Consider the following 17717-nt stretch of genomic DNA (forward strand, 5'->3'; position numbering starts at 1 on the left):
AATTTTAAATATGAAAAAAATCAGATGAATAAGCATACCCTCTGTGGCATGAACTTCTTTTATTATATTAAAAACTTAATTAATTTAACTCAGCAGTGCAGTGCGATCATGTAAACTTGTTAGGGAATAAATTAAGTTTTCCTAGAAAAAACAAAGGGACAGGTAAGGGCAAAGGTTTCATTTAGGAAACGGTACGTCGTTGGTGTCTGAAGTTCAGAAGTTAAGAGAAAATAGGGTTTAAGGATTTGATTGGAGAGAGAGAGGGAGAGGATGAAGTCTGTGGTGGGGATGGTGGTGTCGAACAAGATGCAGAAGTCAGTGGTGGTGGCGGTGGACAGGCTGTTCCACCACAAACTCTACAATCGATACGTCAAGCGGACCTCCAAGTTCATGGCTCACGACGAAAACAACCTCTGCAATATCGGCGATCGAGTCAGTACCCTCTAACTCTCCTTCTTACTCTTCTTTTTTCCTTCTTCTTCTTATTATTACTATTATGATGATGAGTAACTGATCGATTACTCAAACAAATAAAGAAAATAAATTCAACGAAATGAAAAAAAAAGAGAAACTTTTTAAAGTTTTCGAATCTGTGGAATTGGGTGGGCTTTCAGGTTAGATTGGATCCTTCGAGGCCGTTAAGCAAACGGAAAAATTGGGTTGTTGCTGAAATTCTCAAGAAAGCAAGGATATATGTGCCACCATCAGCAGCAGATAATGCTGCTTCGAAAACTAAAGGGGCGGAAGCACCAACTTCTTCGACCTCCTAAGGAAAGGTTTGTGTGAACAATTCAATCTTCATTCTGTATTGTGTTTCTGTAAAAAAAAAAAGTGAAGTGGACTGAGCGAGGAGTATCGTATATGTCATGTTATGTACATTTAACTTTATACTTAACCTACGAGGTCAAAAGTTTCATGTTCTTGAATTAAGTTGCATCTTCATCGTATTGTGAGAATGCCTGCATGTTTAAGACTTCGATCATAGGTTGCTGACTGGGGCTTAACATTTTGTTCTGCTAGCATTATTGTGATTCTAATCGTGGTGGATATACTTCTCTGATCAATGCTGTTTTTATTCAAATTCTCATAGATTATGGGATGGCTTTTGAAAACAAAAATTGTGAAGGAATGATTAGTGAGCTAACAACTTTGTGTTGCAATTGAGATGTTGTCAGTCTGACTCTTATTGACTAGTATGGCTGGTTAGTAGTGGCAAGCGAGAGCAGATTGGGGTGTTCCTTTTACATTTTCTTCTCTCTCTCTCTCTCTCTCTCTCTCTCTCTCTCAAGAAAAATAAAGTGGTTTCAGAGTTCAGAAACATGATAATGGTACAGAAGAGAATGACAACGTGTCTTTGGTAGTGTTGTGTTTTGCTAGATGCTAGTTTAGTATGGAGAAAACATGTAACTTCTACTCTAGTCTTTAATACTCTCTTAAATAACTTCCTGGGTAGTGATTGTTGGAACTCAGAGTTACAGTGTGCCATGTAAACATGTTTCGAGACTTGTTAGTACCGGAATATAATTTTGAACAGTTTTATGTTAGCATAGTGCTGGAATTGTGGGAGCACATAAAGGAAAATTAATATTAACCAAAATGGAGTTATCCTGGTTCACCAGGTGTAAGCTTGATGTTGCCTTTTCTCTATGACAGGTGATAGTTTGCTCTAGACATTGTGACAGTTTACTCAAGGCATCTGAAAGACTGAGAAGTCTTGGATTGGGATAAGAAACTCCAACAATTGCTTAGAATGAAGGCTGATAGCTGAAATTAAAGTTTTCTGTCTGTGTTTGAATTTTGAATTCTGGATGCGTTATAGACAGATGAACCCTTATGGTTACTGAAACATAACAAGAGGAGGCATTTATGTCCTGTTTTGTATTTTGTTTCATCTTGATTTTTTTGGTAAATCATATCTTCTTTCATTAACAGAAATTCCATATTGGTGAGCTTGATATTCTGTCTAATGAATGATAATCTTTACTCGTAGAAAGTTGTCTGTTTTTTCTCCTTAATGGGAAGGTTCAGGTTGTTTATTTAAGAATGTCCACGTGACAACTGCATTACATTCGTGTCTTGCCAATTGCTGTTCTTTGCAAATGGAAACTCCAAGTCTATGGCAAGCTGACAACGTGACAGTATCTCCACTGCCACGTGCAGTTTGTAACATCGCGTGCCATTATCATGTTAGTTCCACCTGCTCCCTTAGGCTTGAGCTGCATCACTTATCTTGTTCACATCTAAGTTGCATGATTTGCAGTTACCTGCATTTACCCTTAAACATCTTAAACATTCAATTGTTGAACACCTCCTCCTTATGGATCCCTGTAAGTCCTCTGCTCCTCCTAAGAAAGTTCGACAAGGGAGAAATTCGGGAACTTACAGGGGTGTCAGAATGAGGACATGGGGCAAATGGGTTTCTGAAATAAGGGTTCCGAAGACTGGACAAAGGATATGGCTGGGTTCTTATGATGCCCCAGAGAAAGCAGCTCGAGCATATGATGCTGCCCAGTATTGTATTCGTGGTGAACGTGGGCAATTCAATTTTCCTGCTGAAAGAAGGCCACAACTTCCTAGTGGTCCAGTAGATGCCTTGTCCAAGAAGGAAATAAAGGCTATTGCCTTTAACTTTGCTTCGTCAAATGCATCATCAGTGTCTCCCTCTGTGATAACTCCGGTGGAAATGGTTGAACCATCCTTGCCCAATTTGCAGGTTTCAAGTGCAACTGGAAATGCAGGTAATGTGGAGGGTTATGTTCCAGCTAGTGCGTCAGTACCAGATTTATGTTCAATAGACAATTTACAGTTGGATGATTTACTCATGCTGGACATAGAATGGATAGACTCCCTCTAGGTACAAGGTATTTCAGGGTTTTGTTGCAGTCATAGACATGAACTGTTATTTATTCAGTGTGAACATCTTTGTTGGAAACTGTTGCCTGGTAATGAGATCCCCGTTGAGGGGGAAGTACTTAGAATGCGTGTAAACAACAAATTTTCATCTGTGGTAATCGCATTTAGTATTTGAAGTGCATGCATGCACATATGGAAGGACAACACAAATTGATAGACACAATATTTAGTTTCACACTATGCCGTTACCCGTGGTGTTGTCAATATATTTTTTTGACATTAAGGAAAGAATTTAATTGTTAATCGAGAATTATATATATTAATAAATATTAAAAAAAGTTAATGCGATGTGGTGGGTAGAATTTTAAGTTAATTTTTAATATAGTAGAAGAATGTGTTAGTGTTGTATTATGATGCAATTCATTAAATGATTTTTTTTTAAGTTGGAAAATGTAAAGATGTTTATGATTTAATGAAATAAAGTTAAAAATATATGAATCTATAAATTGAAAAAGAGTTATTGAATACTAAAATAAAAGGCTATATATATAGCTTTTTATTTTTTCTTATAAGAACAAATGATTTTATTTATATCAAATATGAAAGAAAAGATTTAAAGATAATTATAATAACTTCTTTGAGACATTATAAAATATAAAATAATTATAAAAATAGTTGTTATTTAAAAAGATGAACTAAATCATTTAAAAAAATCAAAGTGAGAGAGAGAGTAACTTGGCTCAATTTTTCAATTATCTCTCTAATGACTGGAATCTAGTTCAATAGATGATTTGTTGTATACCACTACAAGCAACACGCTATCTGCATTCTTTCTTTCTTTCTTTTTTTTTTATTTAAAAAAAGAGAGTAAACAACACATTCTTCCATTAATAAAAAAGAAAAGAAAAGAAAAGAAAAAGCTCAAATTTGCGGGTCGAGTCTTATTTTTAATGGGTCAAGCATGCTGGCCACCTAGTCCCACCCATCTAGCCTATTTTCACCTTTTATTTTCTTTTTGTTTTTCCTTAAATTTATATTTAATTACTTGAAAATTAATTAATTAAAAATATATTAGATATAATATTTTATTAAATTCTTGTTTTTTTTAATAATATATGTGAAATATTATTTTATTGAATACCATTCAATTTTTACTCTATTTTTTAATAATATTATAACATTTTTTTTTATAATATTAGCTACCTTTTTTTTTTCAACCCCTCATGTTTTTTTTTTTAATTTTCATTTGGTGTCTTTCATACAAGTATGTATTTTATTATCATATAATTAAATAAAAAATAGTTTTTAAAAAAACAAAATTATTAAATTTAGTTAGGTCCTTGATTCAAGTTGTGGGTTTGGAAGCTTGACCTAAGTTGATCTAAGATGTTATCGTCTCAATATTTTTTTTTAAAAATAATATCTAGAAATTCTTTTAAGTCAAACTAAGTTTTGACTAGTCATATAGGTTGCTTTTAGACTTATACAAAAATTATTATCATTTAATTAAATATAAATAATATAATGGCCCTGACTTAATTTACATCTATTTCTCAGCTTCACAACTCTATCTAATATTTATCAATGGATATAATTCTCAATCAAACATATGCGTCAAAATTAAATTTTGTAATGAACACAATTTTTTATAAACTTGATTTGATACATTCAAAAAAATAATATACTCTGGAGTATGTTGTAAGAAGCTTTATTGTTTCTTATATTTTCATTTTAATAATAAAATCAAAGCTTTTCTTGTTGTTTTACGTGAACAAAATAATCTTAGATAGTAGAAGCACTGAGTTTTATAGGAAAATTAAGTGTCTGAAATTTGAACAAGTATTTGCACTACACCTGTTGAATCATGTAAGCTTCTTCTGTACGACGACAAGTTATGTTTTTTTTTTTTTCAGATCATTAATTAATTCGAGTATTATAAATTTTAAAATTATTAAAGATTTACTGATTATTAATTTTAAGATTTTTTTAAAATTAATTAAGATATATATAAGCTATTCAGAAAAATCATAGTTATCAAAAACATATAAAAAAAAATCTACACCATGCACCGGTTTTCTGGGTGCTAGAAATCCGCTGTTCACTCGCTTTCATGCACAAAGAGCCTGCCTATTTTTGTTAGCTTGGTATTACCCATCACGTAACTCCATGCTTTAGTATATTATTTCCTACTACACCTATATATCCTTTCTGTGGCAGCCCTCCTTCTTCACACCCCTTTCACCTCCCATGCTGTCCGGGCTTACGTTGTTTTTCCTTCAACCCTCTTGGTCTCTCCAGCGTTACTTGGTTTCATAAAACTGCTTCCCATGGCAGGAGAGCAGGAGTTATTGTCCACTGAAATTGTGAACCGGGGCATAGAGAATTCAGGCCCATATGCTGGATCTTTGAATTTCTCTGTCAGGGTTCGACGAGGATTGCCGGATTTCCTCAACTCGGTTAACTTGAAATATGTCAAGCTGGGATATTCCTATCTCCTTAGCCCTGTCTTTTATTTCCTAACAGCACCAGTTCTCATGGTGATCTTCAGTGCTCAGATTGGAAAGCTCTTCATCTGGCAAGATTTCTGTCCAAAATGTGACCCCATTGATGCACTTTTCATTGTGGGATTGTTGAGTTTAATTATATACATTTATCTTTATTTAAGCCCTCGGTCTACTTATTTAGTCGACTTCGCTTGTTATCGTCCACCAAATGAACTCAAGGTAATTAACTTGTGTTCTTCGAATCTAATAATAATAAAAAAACATGTGTTCTAAATAGATCATTCTATCAATTGTTGTAAATCAAGTATCATAATCTTGCCACCAAAAACAATGTGGATTCACACACAGAATAACAGTAATTTCTTGTTATGTTGTGTACAGATTTCGAAGGACGAATTCATCGAGTTGGCGAAGAAATCAGGCAAATTTAATGGTGCCGCCATAGAGTTTCAGCGCCGAGCTCTCAAGAATTCTGGCATTGGAGATGAGACCTACATGCCTAGAATAGTTTTTCAACCTGGGCACAAGATAACACTAAAGGATGGCCGTGAAGAGGCAGCAATGGTCATGTTTGGAGCAGTAGATGACCTTCTTGCCGCCACAAAAATAAGGCCCAAGGACATAAAAATTCTTATTGTCAACTGTGGGATCCTAAATACTACCCCGTCACTCTCATCAATGGTAATAAATCACTACAAGCTTAGGCATGATATTCAAAACTTCAATCTCGGTGGCATGGGATGTGCTGCTGGCATTATAGCTATTGATCTAGCTAAAGACCTTCTGAATGCATATCCTGGATGCTATGCACTGGTGGTGAGCACAGAAGCGGTGAGCTATACATGGTACAGTGGCAATGATATGGATATGCTCCTTCCTAATTGTTTCTTCAGACTTGGCGCAGCAGCCATGCTTCTATCCAGTTGCCGCCTTGACCGATGGCGATCTAAGTATGAACTGAAGACGGTACTACCTGTATATTTTTCCTATTCCTTCAGATATTTCTTTTGACTAATCGCAATCTCAAGTCCTATACATGTGTTGTCCCTATAGTTTTGTGCTAACAGTGAAATTATAGTATCATACTTGTCAAAGCAGAGCACTATTAACATTTCAAATTTGCTATGCAGCTAGTTCGAACTCACAAAGGCATGGACAACAGAAGCTTCAAAAGCATACATCTAAGGGAAGATGCAGAACGAAAGCAAGGTCTGTCAGTTAGCAAGGATCTGGTTGAGGTGGGAGGCCATGCACTCAAGGCCAACATCACCACTCTAGGCCCTTTAGTCCTTCCCGTGTCTGAACAAGTTCATTTTTTCACTAATTTGCTCTTCAAGAAGAAAAACAGACCATACATTCCAAACTACAAGCTTGCTTTTGAGCATGTGTGCATCCTAGCAACTAGCAAAAAGGTGCTAGATGAAATACAGAAGAACTTGGAGCTTACAGAGGAATACATGGAGGCATCAAAGAAAACTTTGGAGCAATTTGGGAACACTTCGAGTAGCAGTGTCTGGTATGAACTCGCTTACTTGGAGACAAATACAAGGATCAAACGAGGTGATAGGATCTGGCAACTTGCTTTTGGTTCGGGGTTCAAGTGCAACAGTGTTGTTTGGAAGGCGCTTGGGAATGTTGGGAAGCCCAAGCGGAGTCCTTGGATTCAGGATTCTAACTGAAGGAAATGGTAGGAGAAGGTGGGAGTGAACGAATATTATAGGTTTATATATGGAAATTGTTTAGGTTTTTTTATGTATTTTCAGGAACCGTGACTTAAAATGCCATCAGTACAATGTCAACAATGCATCTCAGGAAAATTTCCTAAAAATGCATTAACTGCCACCGGTCTCCAAATCACTTATTAGATTAAGAGTGTGTTTGTTTAAGAGTTGCGCCGGGCTGCTCACCTCACAAACAAACACATTCTTCAATCGAGTGGGTGGGAAACCACTTCTAGAAATCTAGTCTATTATTAATTAGAGCATAGAACACAACTGACTGAATATAATTATGATGCATTCACCTTACAGGGTTAATATTCGAGTTCCAAGCAGTGACAGTCAAACATCTTTCTAGGTCAGTACAACGTTTTAAAAGTAGCTTTGCGTTCTCAAAGACGAGAACATTAGATACAAAATTCAAAATAGAATACAAGTTAGAAAATGTTACTAGTTATCACAGGTGCCCATTGGATTTGCATTCTTGATTATCCATGGGTGCTCCAAGATCTTCTGAAGAGACAGCCTCTTTGAAGAGTCCTTGACCAAAAGCTGCAAAAATGAAATTACCCAGATCACATATTGAACCCCACAGTTATGCAATTCCATGTTGAGACAATACTAGTAAGGCAATACCGTTACTCTAAAAAAAAAACTTACCCGGGTGATGAGGTTCTTTGCTTCTGCAGAGACAGGAGGAGTGGAAGGAAAAGTAAGATCAACCTTCACAATCCTGCATCACAAAATTCACTTTCCACATAAATCCCAGTTCAATTCTCTACACAAATCAGACCAAATAACCCATTAAAACACAACCCTTCCCACCTTCTGAACGTATCACGCTGACTCTCAGCCTCAAAGGGAGGAGCCCCATAGAGGAACTCATAACAAAGAATTCCCAAAGTCCAGTTATCAACAGCGTAATCATGAGCCTTATTCTCCACCATTTCCGGTGCCAAGTAATCCAAAGTTCCACACATAGTGTGTCTTTTGCTCCTCGATTGCACAGACCACCCGAAATCCGCAATTTTCAGTCGACCCTTCAAATGTTAGCATTCAAACAAAGTTCTCAAATCAACAACAACCAAAAAAAAAGATATTTTCTGTTAATAGATAACCTCAAAATTGCTCATATTAATCTAAACTGTAATCGAAATATAAGCAATAATTAATCACAAATTCTGATTAAAAAACAAATAAAAGCAACACACCTCGTGATCAAGCAACAAATTTTCAGGCTTTATATCTCTGTGAATCACATCCTTCTCATGACAATACGCCAATGCATTCGCCAGACTGGCAACATACTGAAATTAATTAACAATAAAATGAATCATAATAATAATCAGTAAAAATAAATTGAGAGAGAGAGAGAGAGACGGACCGTGGCGGCTTTTTGCTCAGAGAGATAACCGCACTTTCTAAGCTCTTTAAAAAGTTCACCGCCGTGAGCGTATTCAAGAATCATGAAGACGCGTTGGTCATCGTGAAACCAACCGTAGAGACGGAGAATGTTAGGGTGACTGAGACTGGTTTGAATATCCATTTCCCTCTTCAATTGATGATGAATGTTGTACTTGTCGATTTGTTCCTTGAAAATCACCTTCAATGCCACTATGTACTTGCTCTTCACTTCCCTGGCTACATAGACCCGGCCGAACTTCCCTCTCCCTAAGGGTTTTCCGATCTCGAAGTCGGCTATCGACCATCCCCTTCGCCGCGGCTCTGACTTTTTGTTGTCTTCTGCCATTTTCGATGATCGATTCGATTCTAGAGCTAGTGTGAGAAGACAACTGCTTTTGAAATTTGGGATTTTTTTTCTTTCGAATTTCCACCGTTCTGTTTTTTTATTTTCAAGTTTAGTCTTAGCCCGCCCATATTAAAACGCACCGTTTGGGCTTTGCATTTTTTTTTTCCGGTAAACCTCACATTTAAAGTATTTTTTATATCATAATAAAAAATTTATTTCTCAATTATACCATTTCATTAAATATAATTAATAAAATCATTAAGTGTTCACGTACTCCTCATGTGATCCCAGTAGAGGAGGAGGAAATTGAAGAGTAATTTCTCTTTAATTTTTGAATAATATAGATCACATGAAGAATAAGCAGATAATTAATAAATTTGTTGATTTTATTTAACGAAATAATCCAATTTAAAAATAAAAGTCATTTGGTAGTACAATTGAAAATTCAAGATTGATGGTGAAATTATTAAAAAAAATATTGATATAAAGAGGGTCAAAATGAAACACATCTTAAATTACAGTGACTAAAACATAACCTTTTCCATAAAATTTACAGCGATGGAGGAGTACCGTGTGGATTTCAGTATTGCGAAAACAAACCAAATTCGCAAACAAAAGTAAAATCCGCAAGCATGGCAAAAATACAGAAATTGCTGAAATTATTTGCACCTAGCTCTATTTTTTTTTTTCTGATTTCTTTGATTTTGATCCATGAATGGCAAGGTTTCTTGGAGGATTCTAGAATGTGAGTGTTTGAAACAAGTGGAGAGAAATCCATTTCACTTCTATTTCACTTGCAAATGGATCTAACCTTGACTAAAATGAATCACCATCATCTTCTTTTACCAACCTATGGCTTCTAATCACTTCACTTGCAAATTGGCCAGAATTAATGGTACCTTGTATGCTAAAAAAAACTGTGATTCTTTGTCGAGTTTCACTATTTATATGAATCATGAAACTTTTTTTTTCAATCCAACCCTTTTATTTTTTCATTTCAATTTTATAATATTTTTTAATCTCATCCTTATACTTTTTATAACAGTTATTTAGGTTTTCTTTGTACCGATCAAGTCGATTGGATCAAGTTAGGACAACTCTAATACAGATTAACTTTAAACCAGGGCTAGGTAAGGAGTTGAATCAAGAGGTATTGTTTTCCTGTCAATTTTGTTCGTGTTTCTCAATTTCATCCTTAAGTTTTTTTTACCAACCGACTAAGTTGCTTTTGGATCAGCTAAGTCAATTGACTCATGTCAGGGCAAATCTGAGATGGTTTTAATTTTAAACTTGAGTTAAACAAGTAGTTGAGTCGAGATGTTTTTTTTTTTTTTCTGTCAATCTCATTCTTGGGCTTTTTTACAAATCTGTTACTTTGTTTTTAAACCGTCCAAGTCGATTGGTTACGTCGAGACAACTCTCGTATGGTTTAATTTTAAACTCAAGTTAGGCAAGGAATCAGATTGAGAGGTTTCAATGTTGACACACTGGGTTAGGTTTAACAATATTAAATAGTTTTCTACAACCTGAATATTTTTTATTACGTTAAAAGAAGATTTTAACCAACTCATAGCGTAGTGTGAACCTATAAACTAGTTGTCGCAAGGGACATCTAGGCTAACTACATGTAAAAAAAAAATAGAAAGAAAAAAAAATCACCACATAGTTTTATTATAACTAAAAACCCTAATTGATCTTTCAGATGTTTTAGGTAAAGAGCTAAAACTGTAATAAGAAATATAGTCATCATCCTATATGTCACACCGTGATGAATCAACAACAAAATAAATTGATTGTTTTGGAGTCGCCACCTAATAATTAAAAAAATTAAGGATCCTAAAAAAACATTGATTTATTCAGAGATCCGGTTCTAAGTTAATTATGATTAAAAAAAGATAGGCATCACTCTTACCGCTTCATTTTAGATGAAAGTTTACCGTTGTTCGTGTTTTTCCTAAATTGATATACTTTTGAGCTTATTTATGATTTACTAAAAATAAGATATTAGTCTCTAAAAATAAAAGACTCGTCGAAAAAATATCGATAATCCCTAACAAAGGAGATTTTGTTGAAGCTGGAATTTTTATGAAAAAAACCATGACTTTAATCCCTAATTGTAAGAGATTTCATCAAAGTTGGGTATTTTTATAATAATCATTATGTTAATCCTTAATTGTAAGAGATTTCATCAAAAAAAAATATTTATTTATTTATTTTGTAATGCTTGGCCATGAAGCAAATTAAAACAAATTGATAAAGAAAATTTTATGATACCGCTTTTTAATTTTTTGTTTATCCTTTCGTGTTTAACTCATGCTGAAAGAAACGAATCACCCACATGCATAGTATTGCTTCACTAAATAAACCCACGATCATCCCACAGCTACACGCATCTACACAGTCATCTCCATGAAGGTGTGTTGAAGTGTAGGCTCTTCTTTTGGTTGTTATGCACAGGTTTGATTCCAGTCTTTTTGGAGATCGATTGAGAGGTTCACCACACTCTAGTTGATTTCCTCAGATGTTAGACATTGTCTTGCACCATTGTACACGATAAGAAGTTTATGTTTTGGTTTTCTTAGATTGCTTGAATCAAATGTTTGGTTTTTGAGGTATGGGTTTATATCTTTTCCTTTTATGTTATGATAACTAGGTCTGGTTCATGGTTGTTCTGATATTCATGGTTGTTCAACCTCTGGAGCATACATTCAAGATTAGAATTCGACCTTAGAAAGATTATTCTATCAGTAATGTATCACCAGTTAAACATTTAATAATTGTTTTTGCTCTTACATAAAGCTTTGAATTCAAGTAGATACATGTTAATTATATAATGGCACAAAGTATACATGTCTTAATCATTCCACTTCAAGGTTTGAAGGTGAATGCTAATTAGCATCGATATTCTCTTGATCCCGGATTATTGATTCTACTCCATTGGTAAGGGAGGTTGTGCCTGGGGTTTGTCACCGCATTACAAAACACTGTTCTTGTCTTGCTGGGGCTGGTCTTGTGGGGACCCTAAAAAAGCTTGGAAGAATTTGAAGTAGAAAAAATGCAACCGTGGAAGGTGGACTTCATTAGCATTAATTTGAAGTCTTTGAAAACCATTTCCATAACAATGTTTGAGAGATGTTAGGTAGTGTCCAATCAGACGATGTAGCGATCGAGCATTCTTATGGTGGTTCGGGAGCTGGAGCTATCTTCTTAGTTGCTTGCCAAAACACATAATCTTCTCGGTTCCTAACTGATACCTAGATACAAGGTGTTCTAGTTCAACAGATGAAGCAACCACTCCCCCATGGCTGTTTAGCTACTACAACTTTCAGAACTGCTACACATTTTCCAGCTGATCAGCTCGTTATGATATGGCCTCCATTCGCAAGCTTTATTTTCTAAATATGCATGCATATATTAAATAGTTCAACAATTTATTTTCATACATTCGAACATTCGTTTCTAGAACACACAAATCAAGTTACAATCTATTCAATTCCAAAATCGCTCTTGGCTAGCTTCCTTTATATCCTACACACCAGATTAATGAGAATAGCTGATGAAAACTGCTACCACAAAAAGTTGGGAGAGCTTTGAGGTTTACACAATCTTTAGGAAAAATAGAATGAGACCTACAACCAAACCCAGTGCCTTCTTGGCATGCCCGGGTGCCTGTACCGCACCTCCATAGTATGGCTCAATCATTACCTCAAATTTGCAAGTTCCAGTAGATGGATCTGTCTTGGTGATTGTTGAAAGGTTTGGAAACTTGCATGCATCGTCAAGTTGATTTTGTATCTGGAAATAACTGTTAAATGCATATGAAATGTTCCCCCTAGAATCCAAACTTGCACATGATGTCCCATAACCAAGCCTAGTGCAGTCAGCTAGTCCGCAGGCATAGCTTACACTTAGTGGCACTTGTGGGTCATCAAGCTTGGCCGATGGCTTCATCACACACCATTTACGCTCCAGGTAGTTGACTCTTCTTGCTGGAATTAAAGCTCCTGTATTTGTTGTGCCAAGGTTGAAAGCATATTTGGGCATTCCATCAAATGTAAATACCCCCCAGTGCCGTTCGAAGTTCCCAGGATCAACACTTTTGGCATCCTCATCAATCAGACTAAACAAATAGGCATTAATATCAGCATTAGGCTTTAATGGAGTCCCTTTCCCACTGGAAATATGTGACATGAAACCTTGGTTGAAACGCTGGGCATATTCTATGTTAGCATTCCTGTCCCCATCAGTTGGCCACCCGATCTCTCCAACAATGATAGGCAAATTCCCAAATCCATTCTTTTGTAGAGCATGCACAAGAGTATCATAGTTAGCATCAAACATGTTATAGTAGGATGTGCCGCCATCATTTACAGGATTTGCATTGCCATCGAAGAAGGCATAATCAACCGGGAAGTCAGCATCAGAGTACAGGCTTATGAAAGGATAGATATTCACAGTGAAGGGGGCAGTGGCATCATTCAAGAATTTGACAATGGCAAGCATGAGATCATGGATATCAGCTCGAAAGTCACCATCAGAAGGAAGTCCACTTGAGCTCTCATAGACATCAGCATTCAGAGGGACAGTGACCTTTACTGAATTGCCAAGCCCAGCTTTTATCAGAGCAGATTGGACATTCTGGAGAGCAGGGAATGTTGTTCTGAGAAAGCTTCCATTGTACGTTTGCAAGAAAGGTTCATTTCCAACTGCAACATATCTGTACAAGAATAATTTGATAAGTTAGACAAAAAGCAAAATAATTACAGTGTTGAGTCACGCCCATATTTCTGCACTTGATCTAAAGTTTTCACAAGACAACAAAATAGCAGAAGTCTATGGAACCCTTTTATCTTTCTTATAAACCTCCAAAGATTTCATCACACCTCTATCTAGACAAAATAAAATTACACCAAAATCGTTTGAGTACACATTTCATGTCTAAGGGCATATAAGAACCTATAAATCCAAGAAGGCCATGACAAATTCCATGACATGCAAGAGTTGTATGCCCATCCAATCTGCTAGCCTAAAGCCCATCATTTCCATACCATACATTTAGAAAGGATGAATGTTCGAAATTTTTTTTTCAGACAGATTATATCATCCAAACACATAAAGATGCCAGTGCCATTATGTTAATGATGTCTCCCATAGTTAACACTACATGCACTTGCTTTCAAGAGCTTTTTTTTTCAGAGGTGAATTTCAGGACAATTTCACATTCAGGGTAACATAAAATTAGCAGAAAGCACAAGTGATTTTATTGACAAATAGAATCTATTCACATCTGATGATATGAACAGTGATGGAATGATGTGAACTGTATTTCTGGATGTTTAAAATATGAGATTTCTACAAGAAAGAAATAGAGCCACTAACATCTAGTGTAGCTGAAGATAGAAACAAATGGGACCACAAAGTTCAGTTCAACTAATATGATCCCATACCATTAATATTCTGGAGGAAATTGTTAAGAGTTGCTGGCTCCAGATTGTAGTTTGATTGTTCTATTGCTTCTTCTTTTTTTTGGAATTTTGCAGGCAAGGTTACCTGACTTTGCTTTGCACAGTTTGCGGCCTTTTTTACACTTTGATAGTTCAATTCCTCTTCCGACATTACATTTTATAATCAAAATGTACAATGGGAAAACAAGAAACTTGTGAAAACAGAAGGCCTTTTGGGAACCTAAATGGGGATTGCACCCAAACTATGAATGTTGGAGCGCAGAAGAGTCAGAAAGACCATGATGCTTCCCTCAATCAACTTTATGTTTGTCCAATGCTCATAAATTATTCCAGTTCATTTCTTTCACGTGAACCAAAGCCAAGACAAAAAGATAAGATTTCATGTTCAACTCTTTCTAGACCAAGCACCACCATCCAATGGGCAAGATTAATTGAAGAATAGGGCATGGAATCACCCAAGACATGCAAGAAACCATGACTGAAGAATGGGGCTTAAAGTTCACTGGAAGAAGGGACCTGAGATTCGGCCAATACCTAAAAGGTGCAACTTGAACTCCATAACACATTTGCCGATAAATGAGCTAGACAGTAGAAAATCTTGAGATATTTTGGAGAGTATATTCGGAAATCTCTAAGCAGGAACCAAGGCAAGTGACTAACTTTCATGCAATAGAACTCATACAATCACTTCTTGATGTAGCAATTTCAAGATAAACTAGGAATCCCCAACATAAATAACTTATAGAGAAAGATAGAGAAAACAAAAGGCTATAAGATAAATCATGGTAAGACAAATTCACAAAAGTGCCAAACATCAAACACAACCCCACAATTACGTAGCCAAGTTAAGTTACCTTGATCGGGTTGTCTCTTGGCTGTATCAGATAAAAACATATAGCCAGAGCAAGAATCAATTTGTTGGTGTTAACATGATGATAAAGCACATAGTCATTTAGTCAATCCAAATTCTAATTGAAACCTTTTGGAGTTATGACTGTGCTGTCCGCAATAAATCTAGAGGGACCACAGCAAAATATGCAGATAAAATCTGTCACCAATAACAAAAAGGCTTTAGTTAATTCAAATTCTAATTGAAATCTTTTGCAGAACATGACATTGCTTAGTTAGTCTGCAATAAATCGAAAGGGACATCAGCATAATGTACAGATAAATCAGCCAACAATTAAAAGGGGGCTTTAGACATCATTACAGATCAGTTTGAATGAGGCAGACAGAGAAAAGGCTCTCAAACTGATGAAGGCAAGATATAATGACATCCCAGCATCTAACTTGCTACATGTAATCTTGAAATTTCACGCCATTTGGAACTGGCATAACTGAACATAAGACCAGGCAACACCCTTACCCTCCGAGCAATATTTCTCTCAACAACCACAAACTAAAAGATAAATTATCACAATAATGGCCAAGAGACAGTTCAAAGGAAGGACAACAAACAATTAATTTCAGCTAATAATCTCAATTTCTTGTAAACCAAGTCAGGAAACAATACGCACACACATAAAAGCAAGAGTAAATTTGACCTGATGTTGACATTATTTGAGGTGACATGTGCGGAGACATTTTTGGAAACCCATTTCTCAGCAGCCTTCATGCTACTAGCCAGAGTAGCAAGCATGTCATTTGGGATACCCACCATGACCTCAATCCCACTCTTACCAAGAGCTTTTAGAGTATCATAATCTGCATCAAAAAGCTTAACCTTTTGGATCCCATTTTCCCTAAGCAGCCTCACCACAATGGATGGATCCAAAGGGTGGGTAGCTTGCGTTCCCCAGTTGGCACCTATGGTCATTGCACCACTCACCGTTGAAAGCAATGACACTAATCCAATAGCCACATGATACAACCGCATCTTTCCTTTTCTTCAAACAAATGAGCTAAGCTTCTTTCTGAAAGTGACGACGATAACAATAACAATACAGAACTGGAGTAGATAGTGATGAACAATACAAGATATGCTTAGGGATTAGTCTCTAGTTAAGAGACAAATCTTACAAGCAAGCACTAAAAAAGGGAATTAATCTTTCAGAGGCAAACCAACTATAGAAACCCCAGATGCAAAAGTAGCTAGAAGAGTAGGAGGCCAATCAAATCTAGTTTTGAAGAAAAGGATAGGTATATAGGTGGTCTTAATTATAAGTAGCAGTAGTAGTAGTAAGTATAACAATAAAGCAACAAGCTTTAAAGTAAAACTTTAACATCTGAAAACAGAAATATTGGAATTAGCAAGAGCATGTCTTCCATGAATCGCAAAAGAAAGAAAAGAAAAGGAGTTGTCAACTTAAGTTGAAATCATCAAACAAACTAAATTTGAAAGAGAGAAAGCTTAAGTGAAGAGAGGGAGATTAAGCTAAAGTAAGAAAGATTTTGAACAAAGAAGCTGGTAGACAGAAAGAGTAACAACTTGCATTAGTGGTAACTAGGAATCAGATTCGTAAATAAGACAAGATTAAGCTAAACAAAGAAGGTAAGAAGGAAAGATTTTGAGCAAAGAAGCTGGGAGACAGAGAGAGTAGCAACTTACATATCAGCGATAACTAGGAACCAGATTCGTAAATAAGAAAGCGCACTGAGTGCAAAAAACAAAACCAGAACAAACAAAGCGAAAAGGTGGGGTTTATTAAAGCGCGGAAGAAGAGAGGGAGAGGGGGAGGTGTAGCCAGGAGGAATGTGAGGTTATGAAGAAGTTAAGAATCCCGCTCCTGTTGAAGCAGGCAGTATTTTATTAGCTAAGCTAAAGATCGAACTTGTTAGAAGAGTTGTAATACTGAAGCATCAAAAAGGAAGGAAGGGTCCTTACTCCATACAAACACAACCACGCACTCACTGACTGGCACCTGGCCTGCAACTAAACAAAAGTAGAGAGAGAAAGAGAGAGTGATAGCCTTGATGGGGACCAGGACCTCATTTAGGCTAAGAGAGAGAGGGAGAGGGAGATATGAGGTGTCGTCACTCGTCACATTAACATATGAAAATGAAAACAAAAAACGAAATTGTAAATTATAAATAAGTCCCTATATTTTATTGAAACTAGTTAATTAGTCCATGTAGTTTCGCGATCGACAATCCTCGGTTCAGTAACTTTTAGTTCTCGGAATGACTTCTTTCATAAGAAAACTTTCCCACATTACATGTCTCTCCTTGAACCTTTCTATTTTTAAAAAATAAATAAATAAATAGTGTATGGATTAGAAATATAGTTTATAAACAATAAGGACTAATTAATTAGTCTCATTAAACTAAGAGGACTAGATTATAATTAACTCGCAATAAATTGAAACAAATATCTTGAGTCGGGTGTCTGTCTGCAACATTGGCAAGACAGGATTTGGCAGGCATCTTTGTTACAGCAAAGTAATAATAATTTGGTCATTCATCTATCCAACGGCTACTTTCGGTGGTC

The 17717-nt window shown here is 36.0% G+C and overlaps 5 protein-coding genes across 6 annotated transcripts; 3 read left to right on the plus strand and 2 right to left on the minus strand.

The window, feature by feature from the left end:
* The first annotated feature begins 151 nt into the window (after positions 1 to 151).
* Positions 152 to 1993, plus strand: LOC18099962 (uncharacterized). The gene is made up of 3 exons (XM_024602934.2): positions 152 to 432; positions 615 to 776; positions 1654 to 1993. Exons 1-2 carry the CDS (start codon positions 271 to 273, stop codon positions 768 to 770), a joined length of 318 nt encoding a protein of 105 aa, XP_024458702.1. The 5' UTR covers positions 152 to 270; the 3' UTR covers positions 771 to 776; positions 1654 to 1993.
* Positions 1994 to 2028: 35 nt separating this feature from the next.
* Positions 2029 to 3042, plus strand: LOC7487234 (ethylene-responsive transcription factor ERF015). The gene is made up of 2 exons (XM_024602933.2): positions 2029 to 2186; positions 2333 to 3042. The coding sequence occupies exons 1-2, from the start codon at positions 2100 to 2102 to the stop codon at positions 2852 to 2854; spliced, it is 609 nt and encodes a 202-aa protein (XP_024458701.1). The 5' UTR covers positions 2029 to 2099; the 3' UTR covers positions 2855 to 3042.
* Positions 3043 to 4963: 1921 nt separating this feature from the next.
* On the plus strand, positions 4964 to 7393 carry LOC18099963 (3-ketoacyl-CoA synthase 15). The gene is made up of 4 exons (XM_006381110.3): positions 4964 to 4988; positions 5071 to 5576; positions 5739 to 6323; positions 6488 to 7393. Exons 1-4 carry the CDS (start codon positions 4964 to 4966, stop codon positions 7034 to 7036), a joined length of 1665 nt encoding a protein of 554 aa, XP_006381172.3. The 3' UTR covers positions 7037 to 7393.
* LOC7487236 (serine/threonine-protein kinase Aurora-3) lies at positions 7357 to 8907 on the minus strand. The gene is made up of 5 exons (XM_002308997.3): positions 8460 to 8907; positions 8287 to 8382; positions 7901 to 8115; positions 7736 to 7808; positions 7357 to 7627 (listed from the first exon to the last, which is right to left on the minus strand). The coding sequence occupies exons 1-5, from the start codon at positions 8823 to 8825 to the stop codon at positions 7526 to 7528; spliced, it is 852 nt and encodes a 283-aa protein (XP_002309033.1). The 5' UTR covers positions 8826 to 8907; the 3' UTR covers positions 7357 to 7525.
* A 3330-nt stretch (positions 8908 to 12237) lies between these two features.
* On the minus strand, positions 12238 to 17129 carry LOC18099965 (glucan endo-1,3-beta-glucosidase 6). Of its 2 annotated transcripts, none has more exons than XM_052453935.1 (3): positions 17115 to 17129; positions 15835 to 17016; positions 12238 to 13542 (listed from the first exon to the last, which is right to left on the minus strand). In XM_052453935.1, the coding sequence occupies exons 2-3, from the start codon at positions 16164 to 16166 to the stop codon at positions 12423 to 12425; spliced, it is 1452 nt and encodes a 483-aa protein (XP_052309895.1). In that variant the 5' UTR covers positions 16167 to 17016; positions 17115 to 17129; the 3' UTR covers positions 12238 to 12422. The 2 variants fall into 2 exon arrangements, with proteins under 2 accessions (XP_052309895.1, XP_052309896.1); XM_052453936.1 differs by lacking the exon at positions 17115 to 17129 and having other exon boundaries at positions 15835 to 16203; positions 16839 to 17100.
* Between the last annotated feature and the right edge of the window lie 588 nt (positions 17130 to 17717).

Source organism: Populus trichocarpa, chromosome 6 (genome assembly GCF_000002775.5).
Source record: "Populus trichocarpa isolate Nisqually-1 chromosome 6, P.trichocarpa_v4.1, whole genome shotgun sequence".
Lineage (NCBI taxonomy): Eukaryota > Viridiplantae > Streptophyta > Magnoliopsida > Malpighiales > Salicaceae > Populus > Populus trichocarpa.